The sequence below is a fragment of the Lontra canadensis genome, unplaced genomic scaffold (genome assembly GCF_010015895.1).
Source record: "Lontra canadensis isolate GAN:19392208 unplaced genomic scaffold, GSC_riverotter_1.0 scaffold28, whole genome shotgun sequence".
NCBI classification, from domain to species: Eukaryota; Metazoa; Chordata; class Mammalia; order Carnivora; family Mustelidae; genus Lontra; species Lontra canadensis.
In genome coordinates, this window is record NW_022631022.1 from 8,054,555 (window position 1) to 8,079,055 (window position 24,501).

Here is a 24,501-nt window from a genome sequence, read left to right on the forward strand (position 1 = left end):
GAAAGGCCATTTTGGTACAGAGAGAAACTAAGAACTGCAGTGGTATCACTTTTGCTTGGCAAGTAGGGCACGCCGAAGAACATTATCACCTCCTCTTTGGCTTATGATGGTGTGGATGGGAGGCACAGAGGACCAAGACACAGGAAACTCCTGGAGATAATGCCGCTCTAAAATAGCCACGGAGACTTATTAAAATATATGTTTTCCTCTCTCAGGAAGTTTTCATTTTATCCTATGGCACATTAAAAATGGGTCGGTGCGTCAGAAAAGCAAATGGTTGGAAGCGGGGAGGAAGGCCTAGGGGCTCAGGGGCTGTTGGTGAAGGGCTCTCCTCGAGGAGTGAATGCTGAATAGGGGCCCTTCTTTCCTAAGCAGGTGAACGAGTGGGTCATCTTTTTGTCTTTCTGTTGATCCTAGTGGCTTCTCTTACCCAGTGTGAGAACTCCCCTGAGATTTTCACATCCTGAATGTTTCTCACCAAAGTAGTTAGTGTTCTAGGATAATGTGGTTTTTGTTTCAACTGCTGTTCCTGGTTTCTGTTCTCTAAAACCCTTTTAAGCCATATTTTCCATGATTGTTCAGTACTGGCTTTGGTATTTAAATAAGCCTTTCAATGGGTCATTAGCTCTGTAATTAATTCCAGCTATTTTTAAATGGTGCCTTGGATTTTAAAGAGCTGCCATATTCTCAACAGCCTTGTCTTTCCTGGAGCATCCCTAAGCATTAGCTGATTTTTTTTTTTTTTTTTTTAGTGCCAAAAATATTGTAACTTTTTTTCTCCTTTCAAATATATTCGTCACCGGTAGGAAGAGTCAAAGTTTTTGAATGAGGACATAAAATATTTAACTGTTACATTTCTGTATGATAGCCTTCTATTTTTCTTTCAAATTATCTCTACAAATAACCATCAAGGATTTCCTGTGGGCCAGGCCCTGCCCTCTTTCTTATTTACATTTTAAAACTCAATACTGGCAAGTCACAGGATTTGAATAGGAAGTGACTTTATGAAGAAGTGACTGCATGGGAATCACTTAGCCAGTTAGTTGCAAAGCTCAGAATTAGAACCCAGAGCACCTAACTTTTAGCCCATTCTTCCCAAGTCTTTGTGCTTTGTTACATAATATTAACATAGCTGTTAGTCTCCCTAACACTAGAAGAGGCTTACCAATTCTAATATTAGAACCAGCGAGCCTGGCCCCACACCCTGGGCAGACGTCACAATCAATCACAGCACAGTGCACCTCAGCCAGCATTCAAAGCATTCATGAGAAATCCATCTGACTTAGGAAATGAGCTGAAACCCACTTGCCACAGTGACCTTATAGTAATCCCAGGATAAAGCAGTAATTCTTGGTTCAGAAAAGCAGATGGAGATTAACTTTGATTATTGAGTATTATCTGCGATTAGATAAAAATACCGATAGCTCATATAATAATAGTAATAGTGGCTACCATTGTGGGCCAGGCACTGAGCTAATTGCGTAGATGAATTCTTGCATTGGAGCCACGTAACAACTCTGTGAAGTAGTTACTGCTAACACTGGTACAGACAAGGAAATTGAGGATTGGAAAGGTGAAATAACTTGCCCATGATCACTGAGCTAGTAAGCGGCTGACTTAGCATTTGGGCTCGAATTTATCTCTAAAGCCACTCCTTGACACCTAACAGTTCACATGGACTATCTGGTGCTGACCTGTGGGCCAGCCCTTGATGTCAGAAGACCAGTTACTACCTTTCTTCTCCATGACACTGACCCTCCCCTGTCACCTCCAGCCCCTGACCTTTTTTTTTTTAATCCTGTGAACTCCTTTGGCATCTTTGATTTACAGGTTCTAGTAAATGTAGTTCAGAAAAGGATGCTTGCCCAGTTGATTTTTTTGGTTTCGTTTTTTGATAAATTAGATACCCTTTAACTAATTTTGGTTCTTGCTGTAGAGTTTCCATGCTAGAAGGAAATGTCTAGGGCTGCCTAGGATATCTTCAGCAACCTTCTTGTTCTTCTCTAGAGTAACAGAGATTACATGCTAGAAGCAGGCGATAGGGTTCCCTAATTTAATCATTGCTTTGGAGCACCTGCCGTGTGTCAGGCACTGAGCTAGACACTTGGAATACAGGATGAGGAAAAAAGACCGGTCCCTGCTCTTTCTACCATCCATTCTAAGTGTGTGGAGACAGCTAATAAATATGAGGCATTCCAGGGAATGATAAATGCTATGAAGAATGAATCCAGGTATTATGGTAGGAGATGAGTTGGGGGGAGAGGGTAGGGATGCCTCTGGTTCTTTATTTCCTATGGTCCCTAGGACAGGTATTAAGGGGGACTTTAAAAGGCAAGTTTAGGAGGGCCTGGATCAGTCAGTTAAGTGCCTGCCTTCAGCTCAGGTCATGATCTCGGGGTCCTGGGATCGAGCCCTGTGTTGGGCTCGCTGCTCAGCAGGGAGTCTGCTTCTCCCTCTCCATCTGCCCTTAACCCTGGTTGTGCTTCTTCTTTCTCTCTCAAATAAATAAATAAAATCTTTAAAGATAAATAAATAAAAGGGCAGGTTAGCTTCTGTGTTTCTAGATATATTATAGCCCGCTTGTGGCTAGGACTGAGGCTGGAGGAAAATGTTAGGTGGACACAACTTTATTCCAATGCAGTCTTCCTCTTTCGCACCCCTGCCATTTTCCCGGTCTGGTGGGGTTTTCTCTCCTGATAACTCTCTCCATCTCCAGGTGCCCAGCATTCAGCCTTTGCTGTCAAAGCTTGCTGCCTCTCCCTAACGCTACCCCCAGCGGGACCCATGAATGGTCCTCTGTTTCATGTCCTCAAGGTCAAGTCACCTGTGGCTGCCCAGGCCTCAACTAGCCGCCCTGATAAACTAACCTCTGTTCACTCCTCCCACGTGAGTGATTTCTGTTAACCCTGATTCTGTTTTTTTTGTTTTTTGTTTTTTGTTTTCATCTGCGAAATGACGAGTTTTTGGGATAGACCTAGTTGAAAGTTGGGAGGAGAATGAGCAGATGTGGGTGGTGGTTTCCCTGGATCTCACCCCGGCTTGGTAATCTTGGGACAGTGTGCCTCTCCGAGCCTCGGTGGCCTTGGCTGAAAAGTAATGGGTTCGATTGGATCATCCCCGAAGTCTTTACAGGTCTGGAATTCTGTCATTTGGTTTGGTTGAGCTCCTTAGAGCCGGCTAACTAACAAAACGGAAACTAGTTTTCGTTTTCATGAGCGGGAGCGGCTCTACTTTGTCTAACCCAGGGAAGGGTCTTCAGACAACGAAGGAAGCCAATAAGGTCTCACTGCTGGGCAGTAGGAGAAATTATTCGAGGCCTTTTAACTTCCCTTTCTGAGGACAGTTCATGGGGGAATGGACTCTTACTGCGATTATTAATGAAAAGAGAACAAAGATGACTCTTCATATGTCCAAACAATGTTTAATATCTTAAACCATAGAAATAGCGGGTTTTAACGAAAGCCACATCTCCTGAATGAGGTGTGGGAACTGAGTGGGGGCCAGAATGAGCCAAAGCATCAAAATCACATATTTGTGTAAGTGACTAGCTTCTACTTCCTTGTTATCTGTCATTTTACTCCGTGTTGAGGTCAGAGTGGTAAGGCTATTATGCAGTATACATTTACATTAGATTATCAAGAAGACAACTGGCAAGGGCATGGTGAATCACTCTCACCAGTCATTTCTAAATGATGAAAAAGAAATGTGCATGATATATTCTACATGGGTTCATTGTGTTGGATATTTCCTGTCTGGCTATAGACTTTACTTAATTGATTTCACTTATGGAATCCTGCGAAATCTCCTTGCAGAAATCTGAAAGAGGAAGAGATACTACCAACTTTATGACTAGCTTGTCCTTTTTTTTTTTTTTTTTTAAGACTTTATTTACTTATTAGAAAGAGGGAGAAAACAAGCAGCGGGGAGGGGCAGAGGGAGAAGCAGACTCCTCAGTGAGCAGGGAGCCAGCGCCTGGGGTCTTGATCCCAGGACCCTGAGATCATGACCTGGACCAAAGGCAGCTGCTTAACCGGCGGAGCCGCCCAGGCGCCCCAGCTTGTCTTCTTCTAAAGGCATTTGTTTAGTGTGGTGAGGAACAAGTGGTCCACACAGTGAATCTTCTGCACAAACTAAATTAGCAGGAAGAGCAGCAAAACCAGCACGGTTCTGCAAAATGCTTCTTTTGTTTTCTGTCAGTGTGGTAATGATTCCACACAATTGAAAACTTATTTTTGTAAGCTGGTATTGGGTGTAATTTTGAGGTGTGAATTCAGCCATTCATTGTTTGAACTTTTATTCTTTCAGAATTAAGGTAGCCTTATTTAGATTCCTTCATCATCTCCTTTGAGAGTCAACATTTACATGATAATCTAGACGTCCCTTTACATCTTTTTCCGACTGTTCTTGAGGAAAACAAACAATATCAAAAAGGATTAATTATTTTCCATCGAATGCTTATTTTGTGCTGACAGTAACTTTAATCCCTTTAACATCTAAATGAGGAGGATTGATAACTGATAACACTTCTATTGATATTTTCCAGATATGATTCTGTAGCAAAAAACCACAAAACTTTAATGTCTTTCTAGTGAACACTAACAGGGGAAACTATAGATACATAGACCATAAATTCTTTGGCTTTTAACATTATTTAAATGAATGTGATTGGGGTTAGACATGAACAGTTTAAAATATTAAAACTTCCATGCAGGTTTTAAGTCTTAGATGTTCCTCTCCTATACATTTTACTAGGTCAGAAGCAGCTCAAATATAAACAGTTCTAATCTTTGGCATTTAGTTGTCAAATATCACTTATATTTTATTTTATAAAATGAGCTGCATTGTCCTTGTGATTTAATTGACGGCTAGAAGAAAATCAGACACTTTATATACAGCAGGATTTACTAACCCCTGGAGTCCTATTTGTAGCTATTTCACAATACAAGTTAAGAATACTTTTTTGTTGTTGTTTTGTAGATTAGAAAGGAGGTACAAGAGGAAGGAGAGACATTACAGTTTGAATTTATAAGTAGAAAGCACAGAAAATGAGTGAAATAAAGAGATTATTACCATGAGAGTATCACCAGATGCCCATCCCACCCCCCAACACCCAGGCAATCTCTTTGTGAGAATTCACCTTGGGTGTTTAAAAACCATTGCAATTTAAAAAAAAAAAAAGTGCTATTAAAAATGCTATGTAACTCCCGTAGCAAGCACAACAAATATGTGATATCCTGAGAAACTGCAAAATATCTTCGTATCCCACGTTTGGTCCCTGTCTCTTAGAGTTTTTGAAACTAAAGAATATAGCAAATACTGTTACATATTTAGCCTATTCCCTTATGCCTTGCTTATTTCTTAAATTAATTCATGGGCAATGAATGGGGAAAGGAAAATAAGAGCAACCACAAAATACCCCGGCCACATGATAGAGAATACCACTTCTAATGCTTACTCCCTACCTAAGAAAATAGCTTTACTTCCTTCTCTCTTGTGCCAAACTCGATTGCATGGAGCAAGAAAGTGCCTAGCAAGTCTTTTTTAATGTTGTGCTATTCATTTAACTCAACACAACATGTTTAATTCCTCATTCCTTAACTTTGGGAGTAACTATAGTGTTTTGTTGCTCATTTACAATATAGTCAGTCAGCAGACACGGTACATAAAAGGTACTAGTTATCCTCAAACACATCAAGAATATGTTTCAGATTGTTCTGCTTTCATTAATAAGACTTTCTTAAAGTGTACATATCAAGAAGTTCAGTAGCCGCGATGTAAAGCTAATCTGTTATTTTTATATTTTTATCCAGCACATTATTTTGAACCAACACTCTACACCTTTAAACATTCTGCTCATACTTCTCGCTTTCCAAAGTTCCAGGATCTCATCATTAACTGTCATCATTAGCTTTGCATTTCTCAGAAAAGAACACATTATCCCGTGGCAATTCTTGACCACCTTTAGCAAATTGAGACCACCCTATTAAGAATGTTACGTGTGGGGGCGCCTGGGTGGCTCAGTGGGTTAAAGCCTCTGCCTCCGGCTCAGGTCCTGATCCCAGGGTCCTGGGATCGAGCCCCACATCGGACTCTCTGCTCAGCAGAGAGCCTGCTTCCCTTCCTCTCTCTCTGCCTGCCTCTCTGCCTGCCTGTGATCTCTTGTCTGTCAAATAAATAAATAAAACCTTTAAAAAAAAAAAAAAAAAGAATGTTACGTGTGTTTGATTACCTAGAATGGCTTCCCCAAAGATTCTCTTTTGAAAGAGTAACGGCACAATGCCCGAAATGCCAGAGGGTGGAAAGTCATGGTCTCGACGGGGAATGACTGGAGTGTTCCTGGAGACAGTGTTTTCGCATGGCTGACATTAATGACAACCCGATGCTACACACTCACTAAATGTTTTCATTTCAGAAGAGCATCAAAACCACGGAGTCCTTTCAAGTCGTCTTCATTTACTGTGAAACCAGAAACCATGCGAACAACTACTTTCAGTAATAACCTGTGTCCCAGCTACAGGCTGTATTAAACTCCTTGTCATATAATTTTCTAATTTGTGTGTAGGTAGTTGTAGCAAACAACTTAGTTTATTCCAGAGCATGACATCAGAAAGCATATTTTAATGCAGCGGTGGTAATGAAATCAGAATTTCCACAAAGTCAACTCTAATTGAACAATATTGTAAGGAGAGAGAAAATAGGAGACTCAGAGTTTCCTCCCAAAGTCATTTACATTATTAGGTAATGAGGCTGATTTTCTTTTAACAAATGTGCTAGAAAGGATGTTTCCACGTGGATGACACCCCTTCACAGCCAGTCCACCGGGGAGGCTGAACATCTGTGCCAAAAATGCTATCACTTCCAAAAACTAATATGTCATCTCTCTTCTGGAATGGCTTTCCACTCCCATAGCAATAGCCTCCATTGTGGCCATTGTTCTTCTGGAAAAGTGACTTTCATTTTTGAAAATAACCAATGGTTAATATAATGCGTGAGGTTACAGAAGAAACCAGGTCAGGCAGTTTTTCTTTAAGAACAACGACAACAGCAACACAAGTGACTACGAAGTGACAAACTTGTCTTTACGGGCACACTGGCCCTGCGAGCAGCTGCCAGTGGAAGCAGTTCAAAGAAGTTAGTGACAACAACAGCATCGCTGTTTTGAAGACCAGTCATTTGGGGTGAGAGGCTGGTGCCACTAATTTTGCGGGAAGAAAATACCGGCCGCTAATTCTCTTCTTCCAGGAAATTAACATGGTGGATGGCAGCCACAAGGAAAACAAAGGACATTCCAAGGCTGTCTCTGCCTCAGCACGGAGACATGTCCGCACACACAGTGAATGTCCCTTAGCCAGATCTCACCCCCCACTCCTGAGAGTGCACGGTTACAGCTGTGTCAGAATTACTACTCCCTGACTAACAAAACTGCCCTGCAAGCAGTGAGTGTGGGAAGCCGAAGGGAGGGAGAAAGAAGGGAAACTCCTAGAATGGTGCCTTTCATTGTCATAACCTGATAGTCATCAGCGGAGAATTCCGACTTCAGCCACCAGTTCAGAAATCACTAAGATGCCACTCCATTTGGCTGTGGGGCTGCTCAGTGCTTTGTCTGCACTCGGCACAGAGCTCCCTGTTTCTGAGCTGGGCAGACCTCACTGACTCAGCTGTAGGGGTTCAAGACGAGGGCTCGCTGGGGAATTTGATGCAAGTGGTGGTGGTGGTGGTGGGACTGAAGCTTTCCCCGTGAGAAGTCCTTCGGAACTACCCGTGTTTGATCCCATTTTGCCGTTTCTTGTCTTTAGGGGCTATAAAAATGGGTTTTCCCTAAGTTTTACTTTTTAAGGTTTATGAGATGCTGCTGAAGAATGTATAGAACTGCGACCTATTTTCTTGTCCCCAGGCCTTTCTTCTAGGAATGGTTTTGCCTTGCTGCAGCTGGAGGGGAAATAGCCTCCCTGGAGTGAAGTGAGTGGCAGCATTCCCAGGGAAACCCTTCTTAGGTCTGCCACTGGTGACCTCAGACCCCTCGGCTCACTCGCTGTTTATGCCCATTGCTGATGTCTTTGTGACCAGTTTCCTCCAGTTTCAGCAATTGCTCTCTCACTAGATAGACCGAACATAAATTCAAATAACAGTTAATATGGGGCACCTGGGTGGCTCAGAATGTTAAGCGTCTGCCTTCAGCTCAGGTCAGGATACCAGGGTCCTGGGATTGAGTCCTACACCGGGCTCCCTGCTTAGCAAGGAGTCTGCTTTTCCCTCTGCCCCTCCCCCCTGCTCATGATCTTGATCTCTCTCTCTCTCTCAAATAAATAAATAAAATCTTCCAAACAACAACAACAACAAAAAGAATTTTAAAAAACCAGTTAATATGAATTTGCATTCCTAGAATGTTAAAATGCATCGTTGATTTAGGAAATTTGTTTGTTGGCCCTTGGGGCTTACCATTTTCTCCTTTCTTGCTCTCCATTTTTCAGTTGTAGTTGAATAAAATGTGGATCCTTGGCAAAATCAGCATGGGTAGAGATGCCACACGGCTATTTGTCAGGTTAGGAGAAGAGTGAGCTACTGGTATCCTGTGGGACTGAGGGCTTCCCAGCCTCCTAACTACCTGACGGTGGCTAGACCTGATTGCCACTTTCAAGTTTGGCTTTTTCCTCTCTCTTAATCTCTTCCTCAAAACCCCATTAAGGGGGCGCCTGGGTGGCTCAGTGGGTTAAAGCCTCTGCCTTCGGCTCGGGTCATGGTCCCAGGGTCCTGGGATCGAGCCCCGTATCGGGCTCTCTGCTCAGCAGGGAGCCTGCTTCCTCCTCTCTCTCTCTCTCTGCCTGCCTCTCTGCCTACTTGTGATCTCTATCTGTCAAATAAATAAATAAAATCTTAAAAAAAAAAAAAACATTAAGGATGGGGCGTCTGCCTTCAGCTCAGGTCATGTGGGACTAGGCCCCACATCCAGCTCTCTGCTCAGTGGGGAGTCTGCTTCTCCCTTTCCCTCCGCCTCTCCTCCCTGTGTGTGTTCTCTCTCTCCTCTCAAATAAATAGATAAATAAATCTAAATACTAAAACAAAGCAAAGCCATTAAGGAAAGCTCCTGGAATAACACATATAAAAATCAGAGATTTTTAAAATCATTGCCCTCACTGTTCCTGAGAACCCTCCGCCTTATTGAGGACATTATGGTTTACAGAGTGCCGTGAACTAAGATCTCAAAGAATCTTTGTAAAATTATGCCCAAAGAAAACATTCTTTGAAATTAATTAGTGATGTCTAAGTCAAGAAAGAAAGATAATAGATTCGCTCTAAAATGAACTATACCGTCTAACTGAGCAATGAAATGTCGCTCTTGAACACCATTTACCTCAATAGACCAGAAAAGGGGAAAACATTGCTCTGTTGTATATGGGAGTAATTAATGCTCAGGAAAAATTCTGAAAAACTCTACTTGTCCAGTAGAGTTACCTGCCTTGCTAGTGGCAATGATAAATTTTATGGTTTATCATTTTATCTTGGCTGACAATTCAAAAAGCTGATTCCAAGAACAGGAAACTGACTTCAGTGGAAATATTATTTGTTGATTTTGGAGGGTGGGGATGGGTAAGGACTGGTCAGACTTATTCTTGTAATATATTTTAAAGGATGTTTTAAATGAACAATAATTCCTCAGAGGTGTTGGCTGTCTTTCTGATTATTGGCAGCTGTGTTTGAGGTGTGACTGGTTTTTTAAACAACATTCCAAGGTGATGCACCTGAAAAAAATCTTTTCCCATTCAGAATTTTCAGTCTGGAAGCCTGCACATATATCTGAATGATTTTTTTTCTAAGTCGTAATTCTTCTTTGAACTCCATTTCTTGGAATTGCTTTCAGTGATTGCACTGGGTTTCTTTGAATAACAGTGAAATCAGAATAAAGGCAGGTCAAGGTGAGTAGTTAGGTTGATTTTCCTGGAGCATTGGGGTGACTTCAGCCGCCCCTCTGGGCATCAGTTCCCCGACATGTTACATGTTACCGGGAAGGCTCTAGCCTGATGAATACATTTTTGTACTGCCACTAGAACCTGCCTCAGAAGTCACTTCTGTATGTCTTAATGGTCCTTGACATGACCTTGGACTTGGCCCCTGATTATGAATGCCTTAGACCTTTGTAGCTGAGAATGAGGTAGCTTGAGGTCCTAAAATGCTTGGCCCAGTTGAGAGGTTTTGTTTTGAAAAATAAATGGGAAATAGATTTGCATGACTGATGCTCCTTGCCCTGGGCTTTGCTGCTATGGATTTAAAGCAAAAGCACACAACTACTGGGGTTGGGGAGGGAGGTATAAACAACATACCTCTGTTCTAGCACATTCTATTGAAATTGTTTACCTTGAAGGGAAAACAATACTTTATTTTCCATCAACACTATGTTACATTGTGTTGCCTTGTCTTCTGGGATGGCATGGTATTGAGAGGAATGCTTTTTGATAGGTGGTAGTAAACATTTGTTTTTAAATAAGGCAAAAAAAAAAAAAAAAGAAACGGGCATGTGTGTAGAAACAAAGTGTTCTAGCTCTGGCAAGAGCTCTGGCAGGACTTTTCCTCTGGACCTCTAGGAGAACATTTCATTATGTTCCCTTTCCTAAGCCAAAAATGAGATGAAATAGACAACTTGGTTACCAGGTGGGCTTCTCTTCCCCTTTGGATTACTGTGTTTTCCCTGACTAGATGACACCTGTGGGGTCTTGCCGTGAAAAAGATGTCCCTACTGTTAGAGAAACTACGGGTCAACTCACCGGTAATCATGAAATCACAGCATAGTATAGCAGGACTGAATGGGGAAGACTATCCCGTGCAACAGTGTATCTAAGAACAGAGGAGGGGAGGGGAGCCCTGGAGAAAGATGCTAGCAGAGATTCTGAGGGTGGGGGGGAGGGTTTGGTAAATTACACTCATTGACAGGTAGTTTTAGGTCGCTCAGTCTTTTTGCTATCTCACCACATGGCTCTTAGAAGCCTCTTTAAGGAGGCTTACTTCTTCTCTGCTTACCACCTCTCCAAGATGCCTGCCTTGCCATGGGCTTTACCTAGAAAGTGGGTCGCTGACATCATATACACTGGTCTCTTTGAGTTCTGCTTTAGATCTGCTTAGTGTTACTTCTCATCTTAGGCCTCCGCATTAGAAATAAAGCTGCTGGCGGTGCCTGCGTGGCTCTGTCAATTAAGCACCCTACTCTTGGTATCTGCTTGGGTTGTGATCTCAGGGGCGTGAGGTGGAGCCCCCTGTCAGCAGGGAGTCTGCTCAAGATTTTCTCTCTCTTTCTGTCCATCTCCCTCAGCCCCTCACCCCCAAAATAAATAAATCTTAAAAACAAAACAAAACAGAAAGCTACTAAACTTTACCATGTTTTTATTTATAAGGAGTATAATGACATGTCCTTCATTCTTCTACTAGTTCCCTCAACTTGGTTGCAGCCCTTGCCTGATGCTACTGTCCTTAAAAAGTACATGAGGAGGAGGAGGATACATACTAACATTTATATGCAAGGCATTTACTATACTAACATTTACTATATGCAAGGCACTGGCTCTATCGGCACTCGACCTGGGTACCCTTTTATTATGAGGTAGGAATCATTTTAAAGGAGAGGAGGAAAATAAGGCACAGAGAGAGTCAGAAAGCTGCCCACGTTCAGATGGTTAGTGAGTAACATGACAGGGATTCACCCCCAGGCCCTAGAACTTGCACATTTAACCTCTGCACTTGACCTTCAAGGTTATACTAAACTCTTTCCTTTCTTCTCCTTTTAAAACAGTTTTCACTTTGTTCCTTGATCTGTATACAGTGAAGCTAATGTAACGAGATGAAGTGTGCTAGTGGGTTCTGCATATCCTCTTTGCGCTCCTGGTGTCTGACTGTGCAGGTTGCCAGCGAGTAGTGGTAGTCCTTGCAGCTGGATGGACCTGTGTGTGAGCATGCGGCATGTGGCATATGGTGTGTGTGTGTGTGTGTGTGTGTGTGTGTGAGTGAGAGAGAGAGAGAGAGAGAGAAATGATTTAAGATGGTGGCACTCATGGGCATTAAAAAGGACCTGCTATTCTGAGCTAAGGCGGTGACAGTAAGATGTGCCTAGAGCAGCTGTTAGCAATCAGAGTGTGTTTCCATCTGATGTGAAATGTGCTGCCGTCACTTGTGAAGTGGCTTTCAAACCCTGCCGTACTGAAGTACCAGAGTGTGTGAATGGTGCACTTTTACTGCAAATGAGAAGAATTCACTTGTTCTGAGGATAATGTCACACCCCCTCACCCAAGCTATCTGCAGTGACAAAAGCACACATGGCCAGAGGCTGAGCATCTGATAGGAGTCTGTCCAGGATGGTCACAGAACCTCCTCCAAAATGTCTGTCTGCAGGCAAAAGCAGCTCCTTGGCCGGTAGGAGCAGAAACCGGAAGTCGAATAAGGCCATTGCCTTGCCCCTTCCTGTGCTATCGCCACATGGCTGTGACATTCTTAACTCCTCTCTGGTACATGACTCACATAAGAATAGGTGGCTTCAAGAAAAGCACCCATGGTACACCTTTCCTTTTGTTAGGCAAAAATGACGTTTATTAGGTATTCTAGTCTGTGAAACGATGCTGAGTCTGATGTGCAGAACTTAACATAAATCTGACAATCTCTGAGCTTGCTCAGAACCTTCCTTCCCCTCCTGCCTCACAACTTCTTAGTATCCCCAAGGCTCTTCTGCCTTTTACTGCTTCTCTCTTTCCTACCAAGAAAGAGCTGCCAGCTCCTGCTTTCTCCCCATGGGAATAGACTTGGAAAACAACTGTGCTTCAGCTATCAGCTGACATCGTTAGCCATTCTCTGGTTGATCTTACATAATTAAGAGTGGAAATCCTTCTTTAAAAAGCAAGTTTAGAGAGCCTGCAGTTAGAGAGTCAGAAAAAAACTCTAGGTCATTTGTCTGGTCATTCCTACGCCTGGCTGAACTCGTTGTCTAAGAAAAGCATCCTAAAAGATAATTGTAAAAAAAAAAAAAATACTATTGAACTGCAATCCAGAAATACATCTGTGATGTATTTGAAGGCTTAGAACTTGACATATTGGTTGTTTAGATGTCATTGGCTATGTCCTAGAAATTAGAGGTGGAGAACTCAGCAGAATTTTTCTTCTAGGAGTTGGTCACTAATCCTTCAAGATCTTACAGTCTAAATATGATTAATATGACAACATCTACACTTCTGCTTCTGGCAAGTCTGAATAATTTGCTTATGATTTTTAATAAAAACCAGACCTTTCCCTGGCTTGTTGACCATTCCCCTTATTAATTCTAGGCATATTTTGTAAAGTGGGGAAATAGCACAGCGGTAGAGGGGGAATCTGGATTGTGGAATAATCCTTCTTACCATCCTCACCCCAGAACCTTGGACTGAGAAAGTTTTCATATTACCAACCTGTGTTTCTGTGGCTATGGATGTGTTGTCATTTTAGTCCTCTCTGGCTTACTATGGAGGGTTGTAAATGTATTTCCAATGCTTAAAGTTACGAATTATTTTCAAAATTTTGCCATGAATCCAGACTTGATTTGGTTAGAGAATGTTTCTTAAATGACATAATCTACTATTCAATGAATAGTAATGGATCATAAAAACAATCCAGGCTAATGGGAAGAAGCAGTGGATTCCTTGGCCTGGTTAACTTTGGTGATGTAATCTGGATTCTTGTTATTTTGACCCACTTCTGCATGCCTTTGTACAGCAGATTTTTGTGGTAGCAACATTGGGGTGGGGAGGGGGGTCATAGAAATTATACAATCAAAATTAGTAATCAATGACTGACTTTTTAGGCAGGAGATTTTAGCTCTCTAAGGAGTGTTATGAGGCAAACAATGTTTTGATTGGTTTATTCAGTAAACTCTGATGCCATATTCTAAGGATACAGTGGATGAGACTCATAGGAAGCCATAGAATAAATAGATTTAAACAGACATCCTGTTTGTCATGAGATCCATTTCTTTGTCAATAGGTTGTTCCGTCCATGGACTGGTGATTAAATCAATTAAATCACCAGGTTTGTTTATTTTTGTAACATTATATGTACCTATTAAAAAAAATTAAAAGTTTCTACATTAAAATACCAAGATTGTACAACGAGGCCAGCCTGAGGTATGCATGAGCAGGCGTGAGGTTAAGAGAGCTGCCAAACGGAGTGTTGGGTGTGAGAATTTGGGGGCAATTGTGTAAAGTTAGATTATTTCATAAAATGCAGTAATTCTGATGTTTTGGGTGAAGCAGACACTAGATAAGATCTCCAGATTTGGTTTGGTTTTAAAGAATGTTTATTTTCTCTTGTTGTGGAAAACAGACTTCAAATGATGAAAGCAGAGTTGACCCCATTGCTCTCAACTGCAGACAGAGGAAGATTTAACCTAAATGGGGCGCAGTTGTTCTTGTTTAGGGCAAAAAAGGAACCGGTATCTAGAGTGAGGTTGATCACGAATAAAGATTAGATACAGTTCTGAGAGTCAGATGACTTTTTTTTGGCCTAGTATGATCCAGAAGAACGTAAAGGACACACATCTGTTGTTGGAAAAGAAGTTATTAGGGGTTTACTTTGATCACAGTCTAATCACTTGGTAAAATAAAATGGGTTCTTTCTCCTGCTGAGAGGAAATGACAGTCAACCCACACTGAGAGTGCAAGAGAAAAAATTTTATTAGGTATTTCTGATCTCAAGGTCCTAGAAAATCTTCAGGATTTAAATATTGAAGAAAAGAAAATGTAGTTAATTCTAGCATCTTAGAGGAACCTTATCCCAACTGAGAATAACTGGCCATTTGGCCAGTTACATTTGTCCTGGTCCCTGATTGCATATGCATTCTTGACAACAGGTATGTCTCACTATTTACAAAGGCAAGAGACAGGTGAGATTAGGGAAGACAAAACAGAGAGACGTATTTGTAATGCTGATACTAATGGCATCATCTTTTATTGAGTGAGCATTTATTCAGTGTTTGCCCACTTGATGAGTAGAGAGAAGCTGCTTTCCCTGCCGTTCAAGTATTTTATGCAAGGTTGAGTTGATTATCAGGTAGTTACCAAAAGAGGTAAAAAGTCAATTACCTTAAATTTCGGTGTTTTGTACATTACTGTCTAGTAGGAGGGTTCTAGGTAGAACTGGCTCTAAAAATCAAAGCCATCCACTATTCCTCTGTAGGAAAAACCTGTTTCCTCTCTGATTGGACAGAATTTCCCTGTCTAGGGACAGAAGTGTTCATTTGGATTGGGCTTTTAACAAAGATATGTATGCATTGGGGAATGTGAGTCAGTTTCTCTGGAAAGCTTAATCTAGTAAGGATAGAAACATATTACAAAGGATTAATATTCAGTTCTCATTGTCAGAACTACCTGCACATTCCAAAAAGCCACACGAGAAGATATGCCTGTCTTCCGTTTTCTTCAGGGATTTCCTGCATACCCAGCTAAGCTCTTTCCGAATTCATAGTGGGGATTCTGGCCCAGTGTTTTAACTCTTCCAAACGGATGTCATACATGTGTAATGTCTGAGGGAAATAGCCGAAGCTCCAAAATTCCACTTTTGACGTACTTTAGATTTAGTTTACAAATACTTGTTCTCTTGACTGTTTGAGGTGTGTTTATGTGTATGTATTTTGGCAGGTACAAGCAATACAATCAATTTAAAGAAGTGGCTTTAATTAGTAGGTAAGATATAGGAGTTTTGTCAAAAAGGGGGTGAGACTTTTTTTTTTTAAACTGGCTCTAATTTGACAAGCTCCTTTGAATCAGACATCAGCTTAATACCAAGACTCAAAATGTCACAGTGTGACATGTATGTTTATGGTTTAACGTAGGAATCCTTCCATTTCCACAATGCCTCCGCAGGACTGCACAGGCCCTGGTGGAAGTTTCGTTTTGGTGACTGCTTGTGACAGCGGCTCTGGAGAGGTGACTTCTCCATCTATGTGTTCTTCTTTTCTTGAGACTAAGATAGTAGCATCTGGACCTATTAGTCCCTCAGGAAGGCATTTTGGGAACCAACAATTAAAAAAAAAAAGTATGTCTAGGTAGCAGATGAAAATTACAGTTCTGTGTATTTTTCTTTATTCTCTTTGTGGAGGAGCCTGTTGTGGGTAGTGAGGGCACAGCGTCCTAGTCCTTGCCAAGAATGATATGCCAAGCTTCCTAAAGCTTCCCATTTATATAAGTCTTTTCATCTTCAAAGAGCTTTGTGAGCATTCATTTACCACCACCTGCCTGGGAGGTAAGAATTATTCCCATTTTATAGACGGAGGAAGTGGAGGTGTAAGTGACTTGCTTGAGGCCACCCAGCAAGTTGAGGGTCAGAGAGAGACTTGGAAGGATTGCCGACTCCACTTCTAGCTTAATCAGCCCTCAGCTCTTTCTCTCTCGTGTCATTTCCCCTTGGGAGCCCCAGATCAATGCTAGCATAAATCTAAAGGCATCAAATAATCCAGAATAGGGAAGAGACACCAAGTCTGTTTTATTTGTGGCTGCCTCCACCGCTGAAACTCTGGGAAATCCAGACAGAGAGAAGCCATTTCTCCTTCCTGAGGTTTACTGTCTGCATCTGTAAAATGGGGATGGTAATACCCAGCGGCCTACTTGACAGCTGCTGGGAGCACCAAAATCAGAACACACTGATGAGAACAAACACTTTAAAGTCTGTTACAGAACTCTGCAAATATCAGACATTCTTACCGTTGCCAGAAATGACCACAAGGCTGCTCTAGCGAAGGGTAGATAGAGTAGATAGGGCATTTCTAATTAGGTGGCTAATTGCTGTGGTGCTGTTCAGTAAGGACTAGGTACTGCTATGGAAGAATCCAAAATCAGTAGATGGAAAGACTGTATCAGGGAAACATACTAGTATTATAATTAGTATATATTTAGTAGACACAATGGCAGAACACATTGATGGTTGGTTTGGATAGTGTGCAGCTGGAACTCGGCCGTCCCCACCCCCAAGGTTCATTGATCATGCCTGTGTGGATCATAGCCATGCTGTACCCCGAGCCGTTCATCCAGGACAACTGAAGTTGCCAAACTGGTCAAAGCCCACAGCCTATTCCCCTCCCACCACCGAGATGTACAGAGAGGTGTCCGCAAATCCTCAGCAGCAGCCCTGAGAGAGTGGAGGGAAAGTATTTTGCTCCCTGAGCTGTTCACCACTAGTATGCACAGCACCTTCGCACAGTATGAAGGCACCGCCCCGGCAAGGATGGTTTGAAAATGAGGTGCTTATCTGGGCAGACAAATTAGAATGAGGCTCCCTTACTCCAGGCTTTTCCAGCCACTTTCCAGCAGGACCAACAGCCAGGTGAATTTCAGCCCCTACTTTTGTCCACTCAGCGGGGCCCCGTTGGGCAGGGCAGAGCGTCCTTAGAACCAGGAGGTGGCCAGACCCAGAGCGGCCAGAAAATTCTAGAAGCCACTCCAGGTAAGCAGGTGAAGCGTCCGCCACTCTCCCCCAGCCGGCCTTGACATGCAGGCCCGGCTGCCATCCAGGCAGCTGCAGAAGCCTTTAATACCCCAGCAGTTTTAAACTGGGGATAAAATAAAGTGACTAATCCATAAAGGACTCAAGCCATTTTACTGAAAATAAAATCAAATGCCTTGGGGTTTTTCTTTTTAATCTTTATTGGTTTTTCTGCTTACAAAAGTAATACATGATGGTTGTAAAAAAAAAAAATTCAAACATTGGAGGAATATGTAACATAGCAAATGAAAAGTCTTCCATAGTCTCAGCCTCCAGAAGAGAGACTGTCAACAGATTGGTATAAAAGGTAGTTGGTTTTGGGTTTTGGGTTTTGTGTTCTGGGTTTTGTTTTTTTTGTTTTTTGTTTGTTTGTTTTTTGTTTTTTGGTTTTTTTAGCAGTAGTTCTCGACTGTTTTTGCAAGACACACAAAATTGTGTAACATTCATCTGTGTCACATACTCTCATGGGTGTACCCAAGGTTTGGCCATTTCCTGGCAAGCCAGCAGTAACCCCGCCCTATTCAGTCCAATTCAAGAAAGTGTATGGTTATGCAAGTGAGCTAAAGTGAAAGATATTATTGGGGTAACCGTAGGTCCCTATTAGTTTATTTTTTATATGAGCCAATAAAAATTTTAATTTTTTTTTTACTATTGTTAGTAACATTCCTTGGGATACATAACAACTGATTGCAGTGTACTGCTGGGCTGTGGCTGTTAAGGGCCAATGTCATAAAGGATTGCTGTGGTAGCTGGTATGAACTGCCCATCACATTATTTGGAGGATAAGCAGCTTTTCTCTATCCCCACTTTGGAAAGGGCTTAAAGTCTGGAGAAGAGAATTTCATTTCGCTATAAGGCAGGATTTCTTATCAACAATAACAATAATAATAACTACTATTTATTGAGTGCCAAATATTTCTAACAACTGTGTGATGTGCATATATATATAGAGAGAGAATACATCTATAAAATAATCATTTCTGTGTGACATCATTTATACATTGTATCTCTGGGTCTTCAGATATTAAACTGAGGCTCAGAGAAGTTAAGTAATTTGCCCAGCCTTAAAAATTGTTAAACATTGGCGTCAGTTATCTTACAGTCAAAAACTCTACTTGGAATCTTATAAAATGGAGAAGAACGGTCTAGAAGGTTGATGATTACTTACAGTTATAAAGTACTAGTAAGTAAGGTAACTCCCAGAAAGATATCTTGAAATCAGTTCTGAGTAGTTATGTAACTTTAACCGAATTATTTGTGCTGTGTCATTTGCATCCTTGGTTGTTGGCGGTATACTAATAGCAGTCTGTTCCTGATGTGGTTATTGGAGCAATTTAGCCTGGCTGTGAAGTATGGTGGGAAAGGGGGAAAAACTGTGGAGTTAAACAAAAAGACAAAACGTGTCCAAATCCCAGTCTTACCTCTTCCTAGCTCTCTGACGTCAGGCAAGTTGTTCAGCCTCTCTGAGTTGCCATTTTCTCTTCTGAAAAATGCAGATAATGATGATTATGGTCGCTCCCCGCCCATAGGATACTGGAGGAATGGATATAATGCCTCGCACATTATAAGCCCCAATACATGTTGCATATTATTGGTTATCATAAATCCATTAGATTATCATGCCATCACCTTTCACCCGTAGAATGGGTACAACTCTCGTACAGTCATACTTTTTAATTCTGTGGGAAATAGGTATTTTTCTCTGGACCAAGATTATCTCCCAAAAAAGGTTCTGAGGAGCATATGAGGTATCAAGAATGCCATTGTCCATGTTCTCGTCCCTTTTATAATTAAAAAATCCAACCTTCTGCAGAAGTACAGTGCTAAATGACAGCCCAGCCCAAGGACCACTTTGGCTAATTAGCACACTTGCATTCCAGGATTTCCTGACTCCCCGCTGCCACTTGTTGTCAGCTCCTTGAAACTGCAGAGACTGCCTCTGCAGGTGTGGAGAGCATGCTTGAATCACTGAGGGTGCATGAGAGAGCAAATTATTTAGGCAATAGAGCTGAAAATGTGGGCAAATTAGAATTTTTCATAGCAAGATTGTGCATTGTTAAGCCAATTCATGATTATATGTGTGTGTCTTGCTTCAGATATTCTGCTACACAATAAACCTCTTTGCTGCGATGAATATGTATGTGGACTAATTTAATCAATATACTTGTGACAGTAGTGGTGTCTGACAGAACTCATCCTTTGAAATTCTGGCTGAGTTAATGTGCGCAGTATATATATGGGCCAAGACTCATAATTTGTGTTAAAAGACGAGTATTTTGAAAAGAAACAACACTGCCTGTTAGAAAATGAAAAAGCCTGAGGGATAGGAAGCAAAGGGCAAAGGGATTTTTGTCCTTTTCCCTCTTATTGGTCTAAAAACTCAAATTTAAGGAACTAAACTGCTTTCTTTTTCTGAAAAAAGTACGGACAGGTATTTTGTTGTTGTTGTTCTCATTGATATATTTGAATTCTGTAAATTGACGAAAAGGTGGAGGGAAGTGGCTTTTATGCATTGTTGGATTAAATGGAAGGTTGAGTTAAGTGCCCTGGTCCAATCTGCAAATGTTTGCTTTCTGGAAATATCAACACATGTGATCAGATCACATTCAGAGAGTTTGCTTTTTGGAGCAGGTGGATTTTAATCATTTCCTAAAGAGCCCTTGCAACTCAGATTGTCTTCTGAGATAAGAGAGCCAACCCAGAGGGTAAGCTAGTCTAGTTTAATCTGACCATTCAGAATACTTGAACTTTGCTGTGGAGAACCCTCCCATCACCTTACCATGAGATTTCTGGTGAAGCTTTTCTAATTCCCATTCTTTGGCCAACATTGTCCACAGGAATGAAGCACAAACACGGTGGGGGTCAAAGGTCAAGGCTCATGGCCCGTGCTTGAAAATACAGGTCAATCTACAGTGAATCCATTCATATTAAGCATCTTAACCTCCATAAATCTTGGGAAATAAGTCTCAGCTGAGTGCCCTCCAGATGCTAGGACCCTAGGAACTGAAGGAAGGAGCCTGACTCAAGCCAGCAGCCCTATCAGTGCAGCAGTTGACACCAAACTCTCGGTTTGTGCTACCATTACCCTCCCGCCTTCCCTTCCATTACCACCTCCCGCCCCCGCAGCCAGGCCATGAGTCATTCCAAGGGCAGAAGTGCCAGGCTATGATCCCAGGGCCACCGCCATCACGAACAGACCCCTCCATGCCAGATCTCCATATCACTTGTAGGATCACAGCAGTCATTGGCAGGCATTTTGGACCTGCCTTAAACATTACCATTTCATTTCTCATGCGTAATCCACTAGGAGCCCAGGCAGAATGAATAGCAATACATTATTCTCCATTTGATCCAGATAGTTCTACTCAGTGTTCCCAATATGGTCTGCCCAGGGCCTTCATAACTTATAAAGAGCTAAATAAATAGATGTGCTTGATCTCTCCATTGTTAAGCTGGAAGGAAGGTAACTCTTAAAAGGTCTGGAGCTCAGCTCTGAGGCTGCTTTAATTGCCTCACATCGTTTTGATGCCTACTTAAACTACAGGGTTTAGCCTAGTTTGTTTGTGTCTGATTTCTGTGATTACGGCTTGAGGTAAGACATAAGCAGAAGCAGCTCAGTGTCAGTCTTTTTATTTCACATATAAATTTTGTTTAATAGGTGGTCCAAGTACTTTATGTTGCCCAATTATTCTATTCCTTAGGGCTTGGGGTGGGAGAGGCTGGTTCTCATTACAGACTAGTTAATTCCTGTGGGAAAATCCAGGCCATCACTCTCAGCTGATAGCACCTTTCAGAATATCTGTACCACCGCGTGGCTTTTGTGTCTCAAAAATGTTGGACGTAACTCTGTCTAAAGCTACAGACAATATGTGACACAAAACTTGGCCTTGACTCTATTAAAAGTATCAGAGGGGGGCTATCAATGTGAAGCATCATTAGAGCTCAGATTTCATAAAGAATTTCCTTGAAGCAATCAAATAAGACACTAAGATGAGGCAGACTTAGAAATTATCATTTTTGTTGAATGCGACTTTACCACACATTGGGCTGCGGAGCTCAGAATAGACAGTATACAAAGACACCATTATTGATGTATTAGAAGGCTTACCCATTACGGAAAATATATTGGATGTGAAATTTTAAGCAGTCTCTAACTGGACAGTGATCACTATGTCAACACAAAAAGTGACTGATGTGAGGGGCACCTGGGTGGCACAGTCGGTTAAGCGTCTCACTCTTGGTTTCAGCTCAGGTTCATAAGATCTAGCCCCTTGGCAGGCTTCGCGCTCAACGTAGAGTCTGTTTAAGATTCTCTCTCCCTTCTTCCTCTCTCTCTGCCCTTATCCCCGCTTCCACACTCACTCACTCACTCTCTTTCTCCCCTCTCTAAAATAACTAAATAAATCTAAAAAAAAATGATAGACATGAAAAGGGACTCTCCATCTGGAATAGCTTGTACTCCCTAAAAAGTCATCACAGTACTTGTACTAGTCCCCTGGAAAGGAAGTCAGCAGGTACACATGGTTTATAATGAGGCTAAATCCAATAATTTAATGTATACTGTTTCTGAGTATTGAATGCAAACGTTACATCAAATCCAGAGTAAGTGGTTGTGGAGATTATTCCAGGGTATGGGATTATACTGGAAGGAAGAGCGGGCTGTATGCATGTGTGTGTTCCTCACAAGATGCAACATATTCCTTGGATACGTCATTGCATTGTGTAAATCATGGGGCTAGGTAGGGGCTGTATGAAAATGAAGTACGCTTAACGCTCTTACAATTGTGTTTGTGTGTGTGATATAGTAATCTGACATGATAGCCATAGTGAAAACTGTGGAAAATAAAACTTAGTGTAATGGGATATTCTGGGTACACTGGTGAACATTGCCACCCTCCGTATACAGCTCAATATTGTTCTTCTTCATTTCACATATAAGTCATATTTAATAAGTGGGCCAAGAACTTCATTTTGTCTAATTATTGCTGAGGTTATTTTTTTTTTAATCCTTTACTTATGTCCTTTCCAACCAGCTGTGCTCAAGGTATATTGTGTTTGCTTAGAAATGTGCTTTGTCATATTTGAGAACTTCGGTGTGATAGCTATTAGACATTGGGTGGTCTTCCAATGTGAGGCATCTTCAAGTGATCCGTTGGTTAGAAACATATGCACACTGTACCGGGCAATCAGTTTCTAGCATAAAGAACTGAGAAACTACATATACTATTCGTTAGGATTCACCATTATTAAATTCAGATAGGATATTAACTTTATGGTTGAAAGGTTTTGATCGTACACAAATGGACTGATTTTTAACACATGCCAACTACATTAATTAAAAAAGATGATTAAGGCATTCTTAACTTGCCGGCATATGTAACTTATTAATATTTTGAATTGAATCATTTTCCTAAGTAGTCTTGACTTTCTGGAGTATATATTTTTTTCCCTACCAGTGGAGCTATAATGCTCAGCCAAGACAGATTTATGACCTTTTAAAAATAATGATGGAAAATGAGATCGGAGGAAACATTTTAGTATCTGCTTTGCTCTGAGGCCTAAACTGCGAGCTCTCCAGTTCTTGAAGGCTTTGAAATGCTGATTCCAGTCTTCTTGTGGGTTCTTAAACACCTTCTCAAATGACCCATTTTAATAACCCGAAAGCTATTATATAACGAGCAGCCATAATTTAGTCCAGGGCTCTAGGGGGACCCTCACAGTTCAGCAATGAATAGTTAATGCAGTATAATGTTTAGCAGGTTATTAGTTTTCACTATACAAATGCTGATCAGGGAACGCTTTTATAAGGTGTTTAAAAGAAAATGTAATTAACTGGTTGCGTGCTTCTGTTGCAGCTCAAATTGAAATTATTCCTTGCAAGATCTGTGGAGACAAATCATCAGGAATCCATTATGGTGTCATTACATGTGAAGGCTGCAAGGTAAGCCTTTTTAATTGTTGTTGTTGTTTCTATTAATGTTAGAATGTGTCTTTGTGATGTGACTTCTCCTGTGTCTGAAAATTCAACTCCTCAGCATTTTGAGTGATGAGAGATGACAAGACAGAATAAATATTTTGGTGTTAAATTACAATTAAGCAAGTCATATATATTTTTATGTCTTCCGTCAAAATAATAGGAGGCTAGAGAAAAGTATTTGAGCATTAATCGTTTGTCACTTCCAGACCTACAACTGATAGAACTGATAAACTATCCCTTTGGTTATCTTTTTTAAAAAAGAAATGACTCTGGATTTCTGTAGTGTCCCTGTTAAAAGCTTTATAGGAAGGTATTTCCAGTAGTTTAATCGGAATGTGATTGAAAGTCTTATTATTGGCCCACATATGTTGATACATCTGGCCAATTTATGGCAAAGCCATTGGAAAGAACTGGGTTCTGGTCCTAGTGCCATCCCCTGCCCCTCTTGTTGTGGGCTTGTCTTAATGTTTTAGTGACTCAGTTTCTTCATCTATAAAGTGGGCATAACACATGTTCTTCCTACCTCTTAGAACTATTCCAAGGATAGAATGAAAAACTGTGAATAAAAGTTCCTTATAAACTGAAAAGTGCTGTTTCAACCTAAATATTATCTTTCTTGTTGCTGTTGTTACTGTTTTAATTATTACCGATGCCGATCAAGGGCAATGTGTTATAGCACATGCATAATTTGAGAATCGGAATAGAGATATTTATCCTAATCATTCAAGACCTCCAAACCCAGATTGCCTCTGTTATTCAAATCTCAATTTATTAAGATTTAAATCCTCCTGCTTATACTGGAAGGGCCTTGAGACAGCTTACAGGATAAAACAGTGCAAAATAAATAGGCGAGAAGCTATTTAAACATGCAGGCGGCCTCTGAGACAACTGATTGCCACTGAACCAGGCTTGAATTAGCCCTAAGGCATTTTGAGGCTGCGGCAAAAGAAATAAAAATAAAAATAAATAAAATAAAATCCACGCATTTGGTTAGCTTTCCTTCAGTGAAATTAGAAAATATAACGTCACAAAATACAAAATCA

At 41.2% G+C, this 24,501-nt stretch overlaps 1 protein-coding gene across 3 annotated transcripts in view; it reads left to right on the top strand.

Annotated features, from left to right (window-relative positions):
- Window positions 1-24,501, top strand: part of RORA (RAR related orphan receptor A) — a 700,799-nt gene that overhangs the window by 640,727 nt on the left and 35,571 nt on the right. For all 3 annotated transcript variants that reach the window (XM_032864806.1, XM_032864807.1, XM_032864808.1), the window contains one exon: window positions 23,337-23,422. In XM_032864806.1, the coding sequence (XP_032720697.1) occupies window positions 23,337-23,422 (86 nt within the window). The remainder of the gene's footprint in view (window positions 1-23,336; window positions 23,423-24,501) is intronic.